We start from the raw sequence: 12,723 nt of genomic DNA on the forward strand, positions 1-12,723 counted from the left end.
CAGCAGTGCCATTGAGCTGATGACACAAGACTTGGAAAGTTAGCATGCAAACTACTCAACAGTAGTAGGAAGTAAGCGTAGCTGTGGGAATTAATGAAGACAGGCTTATTCTGCAGGGGAGTTGTGGATGTGGAATATACTGCCTAGAAATCTTTGTAAATTTCTGTCTTGCTCCTTGGGAACATATGAAGAACATTCTAAATTATTGTTAGAAATCATCATTTTAAATCACATCTCATTATTGTCATACATTAACTTTTTTTATTCATGAACACATAATTTAGAACCTTTGTGATGGATCATAGGCCTTCATTTGGAAATGATTTCCATAAAATGCTGTAAAGTTTAGTAGGGAGAGAAGTCACTTACCTTGCTCTGTATTTGTTTCAGTTCAACTTCAATGCCAGGCAATTTAAAATGTGCATAAATTAAAATACATGATACTTGTGGATCTCACTGGCTTAAGATCCTAGACTATGCCAACTGAACTGATGATGCTAGTTTTAATTCTTGTGTAATTTTTAAGATGTCATGATTATGGTGTAATTTTGGTGTAATCACCTGCATTTTTCTCTATTCTTTCTTCATGGTTACCTTTGGTTCTCAGGTGAATTGATAGTAAAATGCCAGTCATGATAATGAGTGGAAAGGGAACTTGAACATAGCAAAATCTCTCAAGGATGTATGCAATATAGTACAGGTGTGTGTACAAACATACAATGTACTTCACACACATACACACACACACGTGTGTGCACACACCATGGGACCCCCCACAAGTATGAGCTAGGCCATTGAGCCTTAGGGAAGTGGTTTTGTCCTTACTGCACCAATAAAGTTAAAAGGGTGTGCTTATGGATACCATTGTGTATGTCTAAACCTGCTCCCTCTCACTGGTAATGCCAGTGGACCCAGCCAGTGAGAATTAAGACTATTTATATTTGCATAGTTCCATTTCTTCATCTGCATACCACCATGATGAGTTAGAATGATATTTGCATATAGATAAACAATGGCTAGTCATTGGCTTTTTTTAGGGATTGCCAATCACATTAGAGATGATTTCAACAGTGTAGCAGCAAATATTCCGATCTGTAGGGAAACATTTTGTTGTGTCAACTTTAAACAAGTATTACAGTTGAAAGACATTAAAATGGCTCAAAGTGCAGTAGGTGTTTTCGCTACTTGTTTTCTATTATGTTTTTGATAACAGAAGCAATATTCTGCTTTTTAATTCAGCAGCTTGTCTCTCTGGCAGTATAAACTGCTTCAGTGAAAGCATTAAATACAGCTACCATAACATGCATCCTTGGATCACAGTCCATATTCATGGCATGCTATAGCCTGGTTGCCAACATGCCATTAAAGCTCTTAACTACCTACCTACTTGATATCGCAGGAAAGCTAGTTCTCTCTCAAAAAACCATTTAAAAACTCTATGAGTGTTTCTTTTTCTCTTTTTCTCCAGTTCCAAAATCCAAATGCTTTCTCGCCACCTTTCCGCTTTGGGACAGTTCCCAATGGCAGTACAGAGAGAAACATTCGCAACAATTATGAACTGATGCATGCCTACATGGTGAAGTTCAACCAAAGATCGGTGGGAGATGCGCTATCCTCATTGAAGACAGGGTGAGACTGCCTCTTCCTTGAAGAATCATGTTGATTATATAAACCTGTGTGTGGATTACTCCTGGGGCTTTGAGGAACCTTCCATATAATATTCCTGCTACTGAAAAGTTGTATATAATCCACTTACCACACAGCATTGTCAAAAGCAGTTTATCCACATGCATTTTTTTGTTCTCTTTGATTAGATATGTTTAAGAAACATGACAATGATTCTTCCCCCTCTTGCATCAATACAGACTTTCTGAAAAGCTGATCAGCTGGTGGAAATATTGCTTTAAGCTTCAATGCAATTGTTGTGGCTAAAATTCACCTACAATTCTTTTTCCCCAGTCATCTTGAAATAACTGATATAAATTCCTAATATTAATTCCTATATAAAAATATCAGTCAGTTGAGGATCTGAACCATTACTTTATGGCAGCTTCTTTTCACAATAACCACATATAGTGAGCACTATACTCATGTATAACACACACCATTAGCCCTATTCAGTTGACCCAACTCATGTGCAGTATTGACACGTGAACAGGGAGTGGGACAGCACTGACTAACCTTGTTTCTGATGTTGCACATGCTTTATGAAGGAGTCTAAATCATCAATAACAGGGTAATAACCTTATGAGGACAAACCAGTTGTGGAGAATCACAGTAACTCTTTGAGATCTTTTATATGCATTACTCGTCCTTTTTGCATACAACAAACGTATTTGCATTACGCCCCTGGATCTGCACATATGGCATGAATGTCTGCAGGGAGGTAGCATTTGCATGTAAAGCTGTACATCAAAGGCTGTATATGTGTATAGGACACTAGGGTAGAGCTAATCGATACATGCCATGATAGCAGCAGCATTCATTAGTGCAGGCCCACTCTTGCTTGGTACAATGCATGATCTGGGTTGCCTGAATAGGGCTTTTAAATATGTGTGTGCCAAGGAATCATGCCTGGACCATTTTGCAAAGGCTCCACACAACTGCTGGACCTATGTAAGTGGCTTGTCATGTGACTCAAGTTATTTTCTCCATGATAGTGCCATACCTTTTTCAGGCAGTTGGTGATGTCCTGGAAACTTTCTGTATAATACATCTGATCTACCTGGTGAGCCACCTACATGTATTGCATTGCCATGACTCTTCCGTTATATTTGAAGCTAATCGTTCCTATCTCTCCTTTCCCTCCACAGAGCCCAGTAATCTGATTATTCCATGGGGGTTGGGGGCACTTCTTATAGACAGTCTGTTCTCTGGGGAATACAAGTAAAAAAACTTTTCTGTCATACTAGGCTGCTTCTCGCCTGGTAACCTGTGCCAAGTAAGGATCATTTCCAGAGGACCAAACAGGATAGCTTGTGGCCTCTTTTTCTTTTGGGGGCAAATAGCACTACGCCACCCTTTGTACCCATTTAAAGATGGACTACACATTGTGAAAAACAACATGGAAGTATATGAGTAATAAAACAGAACAAACATTGTGTGTTCACATTGTGCTGTGAACAGGACAAGACAGCAACTGTAGCCACAGAATGTGCAAAATGCAGCTGGTCCCAACACCCCCTTAGTGTTGGTACTAGCAATTTATTTTCCTGATTAAGCACTAATTCCATTCTTTAGTTTGAGGTTAGTGGGACTCCACAAAGTTGAAGGTACTTCCTGCATAGAAAGACATAACTTGATTTCCTAACCATTTGTCATTTTTAAAGATGCCCATGGGATTCTTCACAAGAGAAGAGGTCCTGGCCAAATCTCATCTGAGTAATTATGTTGCGCTTAATACTGTCTTTCCAGCTGTTTGGTTGGGAAATGGTCTGCTTTACTGCCTAAACTGACTGTGTACTTAGTGTAGGAAAGTTGTTGCATTGTTGCTCCATAGCATTCGTAGCTGACGAAGTAAGCGTTATCCAGTAGTAAATGGAGTTGTTTACATGGGCTGTGGAGGTATGTTTCAGATTGCTAACCTGTGATCCTTCAGATATTGCTGAACTTCCATTGTCTCTAACCACTGGCCATACTGGTTGGGTCTGATGGGATAAGGAATCCAAAAACATCTGGAGCATCACAGGTTAGCCACCGTGATTTAGATTCTTTAGGCTGGAAGATGCTGATGCTACAACTTGTCATCTCACTCAATGTTGATTCTGCAGTTGTGCAGCATGGCTTCCTCTGTGTTTGCTTATCTGAGGTCACACAGTTCTGTGCTTCCCTCAGTACATTATTTAGGTTTTACATGGACTTTTCTCTTTACTATGTTCTCTTTTGGTTCTTGACACCATGCAGGAAGCTGGATGCTTTTATTTATGATGCAGCTGTGCTAAACTACATGGCTGGCAGAGATGAAGGCTGTAAGCTGGTAACAATTGGGAGTGGAAAGGTCTTTGCTTCAACGGGCTATGGCATTGCCATCCAAAAGAATTCAGGCTGGAAACGGCAAGTGGATCTTGCAATCCTACAGCTTTTTGGTGATGGTAAGTGATCTGGATGAGAAGCTAGGAGCATTCCCTCCTTATCTCTCATGTTTAAAAACTAATCAGTGGTAATCCTATTAATTTGAGTTACTCAAAGACTATGAACTTCTGATATATTGTGGAAGTTCTGCCTCATAGCTGTTATTTATTTACATTGATTTATGTGAAGCTCTCCAGTGGCAATTATCAAGGTGGTTTTCAATCAGAAATAGCATTAAGAGGAACTTTAGACATTTCAAAGAGCATTTTAGAACAAGTAACATAGGTTATAAGTTCTAAATGCAAAAATTAACAAATATGAGAATCTTTGGATACACACACATACACACCTTGTTATAGTTTCTAGTGTTAATGCCAAGGTAAATCCAGTATTAAATGGAAACAAAATTGGGAGAATGGAGGGTCAAGGAAGCTGATTCCTTCTTTTTTTTTTAAAGAGATTTGGGAATTCTGAGATAAAACTCAGAGTGAATTACTTGTCAGTCTTTTCACTTTTAGCAGTAGAGGAGCAGCATTAGTGGGGGGAAATTAAGTTTTTTTTAAAAATGGCACAAGGTAATGGAAAGGTGGTTACCTGCTTAAAAAAATCTTATCCCAAAATAAAGAGCCTTCTATAAAATAACCCTAGGCTCACTCTGCCTTATTTGTGGACATGGTGTATACTCCTCTCCTCTCCTGCTGGTTTATTATGTGCATATATCACAAAATGTTTAAAGACACTTACTCGAATGTTGGATTTAACAGCAAGTGTAGAGGCCATGATGCCAAGTTGGCAGTGATATTTTCCTGTCATTTGCATCACAGTTACCAAATATATTATACACCCAAGATAGTCCAGTGAATTGCAGACTAAATGGTGATCTCATAAAACTGAGTTCAAGTCCCCCTTGAGCCATGGACTCACATGTAGGTTTTGGCACGTTGCAAACAGCCTCATTTTCTCACCTGTAGTGGCTGATCAGAAATATTTTTTGCGAGGGAGGGGGGACCAGGATGAAGACTGTATAGCATTTTTCAAATTAAGAAGGCTTTAAAGTAATAATTCATGAAAGGAAAAGCCCTCTTGCTGTTCTAGTTCTTGCATTTAAATTTCATCAAATGTTTTATGTATTTATTTATTTTATTTTACATATATATCATCACTACAATGTATCAACATTTATAATCTATTATAATATTTCAAGCTTAAACAAAGCACAACATGCTGTTGTTATGAAGAAAAAAACATCCTGCCAAAGACACAACATTACTAATTTATTCTAACACTATTTTTATCATTCTTAGTCCAATACAAATTGATGTATTACATTTGGCCACAACCATTTATTTTTGCTATATTCAACAAAACTGTTCCAACTTTTCTGAAAAGTATCATATCTTTTGTGTTTGTTGTCTAAATCTCAGGTAGTGGGTTAATTTGGCCATAGCAGCAAATTTCCAAAGTTGCTCCATTCATTCTTTAATGGATGGTGTGTTAACTGACTAATGTTCACTTTTATTCCTTCCCACCTGTCTGTTACAGGGGAGATGGAGGAGCTTGAAGCTCTCTGGCTCACTGGCATTTGTCACAATGAGAAGAATGAGGTAATGAGCAGCCAGCTGGATATAGATAACATGGCAGGAGTCTTCTATATGTTGGGAGCAGCCATGGCCCTCAGCCTCATCACCTTCATCTGTGAGCATCTCTTCTATTGGCAGTTCCGCCACTGCTTCATGGGTGTCTGCTCTGGCAAGCCTGGTGTTGTCTTCTCCATCAGCAGGGTGAGTACTTTCAGCCTCAAGGAAGGAAAAGTCATCATCATGATTGTTCTCCCTATCCAAGCCAATACAGGAAGTTGCTTCCAGTATTATTTAGCAATTTTATCCATTCTGCTTTTTACACTCAAATGGTCTTTCTCATCACTTCCACTGTCTATGGCTGACATGTCTGGTCTCATATGGAATGGAAGAGGCATTTGGCCTTGAGAGAGAAAATCTACAGAAAATGATGGGATTTTGAAAGTTTGGGAGAATATTATATTTTGGGGGGCAGTGGCCTAGGCCATGTCTGTAATCAGATGCAAAGAAGTTTTCTTCCATTCTTGGTCATTCGTCTGAAAGACCAAGGGTGTTCCTGCCATGCTGAAGCAACCTGTTTCAAACAGCACTATGAGAGGTGCAGAGCTTGGAAAAGTTACTTTTTTGAACTACAGCTTCCATCAGCCCCAGCCAGCAGGGCCACTGGATTGGGCTGATGGGAGTTGTAGTTCAAAAAAGTAACTTTTCCAAGCTCAGTGGGTGGATGAAGAAAGGAACTGGTGTCCGAATGGTACAGCAAGTTTTCAAATTCTTGGGCCTAGTGTAGGGCAGGGAGTGGCACACCATTTAAACTTTGCTTCAGGCAAAATATTTTGGATTAACATAGTGAAAGACTCAAAACAAGCAGTGGGATTTTTACTTTGGAGTGGAGCTTGGTGGACAACTCTGTGACTTTAGGTAACTTCCTCCTCCGCCTCGCCCCTGGGCAGTGCAGATTTCATTGAAAGATAATAAAAGGCCATTCCTGTCTTGAGCTTTCCCCTTAGCAAGTAATTTCTGCGTGAATTTCCTTTGTCTCAATTATACATAAGCTTGAATTCCAAAATTCTCTTTCATTATCTCACATATTTTTATTTATTTACTGGATTTATTTGCCCCTGCCTTTCATCAGTGACAATCCCAGGGCAGCATACAATAGCTACACAACAAATACTGTAGCCATATACACAATTACAAAATTAAAACATAAAAACAGCAGCTCAGGGTCTGATATGTTCAGTTATTTCCAAATGCTTGCAGAGATGAGCCTTCAGATTGTAGGAAAAACTAACCAATGAAGGGGCAAGCAGAACTTCCTTGGGGAAGGCATTCCATAGGACGCCAGAAGTAAGAAGGTCCTGCTATGAGCCTATTGTGAAGAATTTATTTGTTCATTGATGAATCCCAGCCAATATTATCATATTGTGGGATGCTGCACAGAGAAATGATATGCTCATGCATAAGGTGTCTTTTATTTTGTAAACTCACCAGTTTGAGTCTTTCTGAGATTAAAGATGATTTGGAGGTAATAATGTGAACTTACATTGTTAAAATGTGCATTTTTTATCTTTAGTTTATTTGCTTAACAGCCTTAGACTTCTGATTTTGAAACTGTGATCCATTTTCAGGAAGTACTTAGAATTCTTTTACCGGCAAAGCCAAGCTCAGATAAGATAACATAATTCTGGCTGGAAAATTCTGTTTTGTACAACTTTCCAATTTGGCTCAGATTTCTTTGTCACGACTGGGTGGAGGGTGGAGTTTGGAACTCATACAGCATTGTAGGTCAACAGCTATGATCAAGATTAATAAGGACTGGAGGCTATGAGGAGGGACAGAAGTCTGTGCCAAGTGAACTAATATTTTTGTACTTCTCAAATCCATGGCCTGACAATCTCACATTTCTGAATGATCATATGTTTTCTCAGGCCTGTTTTCAAGATCCTTAAACTAAAGAATATCTGCAAAGGAAGGAATTGGCCTCATTTAGGGTATACTAAGTAGGGAGCAGCCCCTTGAATCAGGCACAGAAGCAAACTGGAAGCAAGTGCTGTGGATCAAGATCTAGTTTAATGGCCTCCCAGCACTCATTGACTACCAGCATATGGGCAACTGGAATCTGCAGTAGAGGAGATTCAGAATCATCTTTAAGGGCTTTATTGTAAACTGTCTGAAGGGCTTACCAGGCAGTGGAAAAGAGTGGCCAAGTCCTTCAAACTGAGGCAGCTGGTGTATAAGTTAAGGTGTAACTGATAAACAGCACTCCTGGCCACAGCTGGGACATGGATATCTAAAAGTAATGTGTGATTTAGAAGCATTCCAGAGCTGCGCATTTAATCTTTCAGGAATATCTGCAACCATGTCTAAGAAAAATAAAATAAAATTTCAATAAAGATTTGAACAAATTTCTGGATTTATTTTCATGTAATGATGAAAGGGGCGAGGGGATAGAGAGAGAAAGAGCTGCAAAAAAAAAGATTAACAAGTGAAAGAACAATTTGTCTCATTTTTTTAATGATATCCCACTCTAGGATCCTATCTAGCAAAAGACAAGGTTCTTTGTCTCAGCCCTCTGAGCTCTGCATCTTTGGTGCTGAAGTCCTCCACTGCTAACCTCTCTTTGGTTTTTCCCATTGCAGGGTATTTACAGCTGCATCCATGGAGTGGCTATTGAAGACCGCCATTCTTCAATGAACTCCCCCACTGCCACCATGAACAATACCCATTCTAATATTTTGCGCCTGCTCCGAACAGCAAAGAACATGGCAAACCTTTCAGGCGTCAATGGCTCACCACAAAGTGCCCTGGATTTCATCCGCCGTGAATCATCTGTCTATGATATTTCTGAGCACCGCCGCAGCTTCACCCACTCTGACTGCAAGTCTTATAACAACCCCCCCTGTGAGGAGAACCTTTTCAGTGATTACATTAGTGAGGTAGAAAGGACCTTTGGCAATCTACAGCTGAAAGAAAGTAATGTTTATCAGGACCATTATCATCACCACCACCGTCCCCATAGCATAGGTAGTGCCAGCTCCATTGACGGACTATATGATTGTGATAATCAACCCTTCTCCGCACAGCCTCGGTCTCTCAGTAAGAAGCCATTAGATATTGGTTTGCCACCAGCCAAACATGGCCAGTTAAGTGACCTCTATGGCAAGTTGTCTTTCAAGAATGATCGATACAGTGGTGGAGGGGCACATGACGATTTGATCCGTTCAGATGTCTCAGACATATCAACTCATACAGTGACTTATGGCAACATTGAGGGCAACGCTGCAAAGCGGCGGAAACAGCAGTATAAAGATAGTCTAAAGAAACGGCCAGCCTCAGCTAAGTCACGGAGAGAGTTTGATGAGATTGAATTGGCCTACCGTCGGCGTCCCCGCTCCCCTGACCACAAGCGCTACTTCAGGGACAAGGAAGGGCTACGGGATTTCTATTTAGACCAGTTTCGGGCTAAGGAAAACTCACCACACTGGGAACATGTGGATCTGACAGATATTTACAAAGAGCGGGGAGATGACTTCAAGCATGACACTATAGGGGGAGCAGGGACTTGTACTAATAGGACCCACCACAAACACGGGTCGGGGGAGTTTGGAGCAAACAATGAGCACAAGCACAGTGTTGTCAGTGGGGTACCAGCACCATGGGAGAAAAACCTCACCAATCTTGATTGGGAGGAACGCCCTGGGGCTAATTATTGCCGCAGTTGCCCATCTAAGCTGCATAACTACACCCCGACTGTGGTGGGGCAGAACTCCACCCGCCAGCCATGCATTCGGTGTGAAGCCTGCAAGAAGGCAGGCAATCTCTATGACATCAGTGAGGACAATTCCCTCCAAGAGCTGGACCAGCCATCTGCTCCTGTGGCCGTGGCAACCAGCACCTCCACTACCAAGTATCCTCAGAGCCCTTCCAACTCTGCCTCCAAGGTGCAGAAGAAGAATCGCAACAAGCTCCGCCGGCAGCACTCCTACGACACATTTGTGGATCTGCAAAAGGAAGATGCAGCCCTGGCACCCCGCAGTGTGAGCCTGAAGGACAAGGGCCGCTTTTTGGAGGGAAGCCCCTATGCCCATATGTTTGAGATGCCAGCCAATGAGTCTACTTTTGCCAACAACAAGTCCTCAGTGCCCACCACCAGCCACCACCACCACAACAATCCTGGAATTAGCGGTGGTTATATGCTCAGCAAGTCGCTCTACCCCGACCGGGTCACTCAAAACCCTTTCATCCCCACTTTTGGGGATGACCAGTGCTTGCTCCACGGCAGCAAATCCTACTTCTTCAGGCAGCCTGTGGTGGCAGGAGGGCCCAAGGCCAGGCCAGACTTCCGAGCCATTGTCACCACCAACAAGCCGGTGGTCTCGGCCCTCCATGGGGCTGTGCCAGCCCGTTTCCAGAAGGACATCTGTATAGGGAACCAGTCCAACCCCTGTGTGCCTAACAACAAAAACCCCAGGGCTTTCAATGGCTCCAGCAACGGGCATGTTTATGAGAAACTTTCCAGTATTGAGTCTGATGTCTGAGTGATGCGGAAAAGCATGAGAGGGGATGGTGGAGGATGCAGTGTGTGGGAGGGGCAGGTGGTGGGTTCAGACCTAGTTCCCATTTGCTACTCTTCTGCTACTCTTTTTTTCTTTGTGGAGTATTGGAGTTCTGCTTAGGCTGCACTGATGCAAAGTGCCACCTCTTTCTTTCCCCAAATTCCCCATCCCCGATGATCTCTTTTCATTTCGTCACTCACAGTTCCATTCCTGGCCATCACATGTCAGAGCTTTAGTAGCTTAGCTTGTGTTTTCACAGTTGGGAAAGGCAGAACATGGTTGTGAAGAGGCCAACACTTGAGTGGGGCAATGTCCATAGAGTTTGGGGTTTTCTTAGAACCTAATTAAGGTACAGATGAGAGAATGTATCATGAGACAGAGTGGAAGAGATGGAATGGGCATGAAGAAGATGTAAGTCTTCTTACATCTGTACTTTTAAGCAGAATTGATGGGACATGAATAGTGTGGGATCAACTTAATGCATTGTATGTTGATTATATGCACAGATTCATTCAGTTCTTTTGTGAAGACTCTGTGGGTTAAAGGCTGAAATATGGAGTTGCATATATACATTATATATATATATATCTACTGAAGACAAAATGTATTGAAATCTTGGTATAGTTATCAGGGGGAGGGAAGGTTTGATATGTATGCAGATCTAGCCAGTAGTCCAGTCAACAGTAACCCAGTGAAGTCCCTTCTGAAAAATGAATTGGAATGATAGAAGTGAATGCCAGCAAAACTCTTAGCAAAAGCCTTGGGAAAGTTCAAATGTGGGGTCCCAGGGGAGGGAAAGTTGCAGGTTTTACACTACTCATAAACAACTTGTTAATTTTAAAATAATCAAATCTCAGATATGGGTTGGATAATGCACAAGCTTATGTGAAAAATAATTGACATGAAACATCTAACAATGAATTTCTCATCACTAAGATATTTAGTTGACAAACCCAGCAGAGCAAACCTTTCCAACACAAGGGAACAGCAGTGAATGAAAAGGAAAGCAGGGTTCTGATGGATTTAATCTAGCAGGGAGAAGTCTCAGCCATCGTTCCCTCCTCTTGCCCATCATGCAACGTGAGCAAGAAGACTATCGGAAAGGCTTTCTCTGCTGATAATGTATTGCCTCTGAGTAGAAAGTGGAAGAAGATGGTGCTGGCGCTGGTGGAAATAGGGCCAGCACAACTCAGACATATGTATATGTGTATTTATTGAATATATACTTATATTTGATAATTATAGTGTTGTGGAAATACATGGCTTGTCTTCCACAGGGCATGAGGAGATGAACCGTCAGATATTGTGGAGGGGACTGGAGAGCAGAGGTGGAAAGATGGGAGGAAGAGAGTTGTGGAGGAGATCGGCAGGTGCTAAAATGCAAAAGCGGTGTCGCTTAAGCAGCTTGAGAGTTGTTCTGGCCCTGTTCTCAGTGCATACAGTCCTGGATACAGCAGTTTGGCTGCCAAGGAGGAATAATTGTAAATTCAAGTTAAAGCAACATAGTTGATAGAAGTGAGATTGTTTTGTTTACAGCAGGAACCCTCAGGTAAGGGCAACAGGTCCATTGTTGTTTCCCAAAAATGTGGCATAGCACCTCAGTTTTTCATGGGTCTGTTGTTCTGCTTTCCTAACTGGAAAGGACAGTGAAAAGTGCTCTTCCACTATATTGGGCACATTGCAGTACAACTGAATGCATGGACAGGCCCAGGCCCTGAGCTTTGGAAGCAGCCATTCTTTTTCAAGCCGCATTTCCTGCAACCGATTCTCCTCTCACGTATCCTTCCAACCATATCCCCACTTGGCTTTATCTTAATACCTTTCTTGCATATAAGCCAGCAGAAGGCCTTAGGTTTTTTTGGTCAATGGGGTTGAGGAAGGGCCTGAACATTTTGTGAAATAGGATTCCCCCACCTCCTCGGTACTTACTGAGCAAGTTACGGAAGGAATGATGCCCTCTCTATGGTTGGAGGAGTAGAACACCTTTTAGTTCCTCTCCTCTTTTTCCTGTAAAGTAAATTATACTTGCTTAGCAATCTGCAGAACATAAAGTGAATCCTCTGACCAGAGCAGTTGAGAAGGCATTCATTTCATTTGTAAATACATTTTTTTTCTATTGCATTTTGTACAAACTAGTGCTTCTCTTCTTGTGAATATTCAGGTTTGGAGAGGAGAGGGATTTTAGGTCCCCCCCCCAACTTTCAGGCTGTGTATCTGGAGGTTGTTTTATGTGGGCCCAGGCTGATAAAAATGGGGAAGAATGACAAAACATTGCATGCATTGAATACCTAACACGTTCTTCCTTCATGGTTAGAAAATGATGTTAGATCACCTCTAGCCTTGCTAGCAGGGCTTTCATGTTCTAATGGAAGCACACCACCTCCCTTGCTTGATTCTAAACTTCATACCATAACCCTTCTTTGGAATCTGGGTCCTGGGGCATTGTGCTGTTTTCCCTTGATGATGAAGCAAACCATCATTTTGAATGTTCAGTTTAGACCATCACCCAACACTACAGG

General features: G+C 41.7%; 1 protein-coding gene across 1 annotated transcript in view; it reads left to right on the forward strand.

Moving 5' to 3' along the window:
• GRIN2B (glutamate ionotropic receptor NMDA type subunit 2B) overlaps positions 1-10,186 on the forward strand; it is a 326,614-nt gene extending 316,428 nt beyond the window's left edge. Inside the window, exons 10-13 of the mRNA XM_061582819.1 lie at positions 1,469-1,629; positions 3,904-4,091; positions 5,614-5,852; positions 8,288-10,186. Of these exons, the coding sequence (XP_061438803.1) occupies positions 1,469-1,629; positions 3,904-4,091; positions 5,614-5,852; positions 8,288-10,186 (2,487 nt within the window). The remainder of the gene's footprint in view (positions 1-1,468; positions 1,630-3,903; positions 4,092-5,613; positions 5,853-8,287) is intronic.
• Positions 10,187-12,723: the final 2,537 nt, after the last annotated feature.

Source organism: Rhineura floridana, chromosome 8, assembly GCF_030035675.1.
Source record: "Rhineura floridana isolate rRhiFlo1 chromosome 8, rRhiFlo1.hap2, whole genome shotgun sequence".
Taxonomy (NCBI): Eukaryota; Metazoa; Chordata; class Lepidosauria; order Squamata; family Rhineuridae; genus Rhineura; species Rhineura floridana.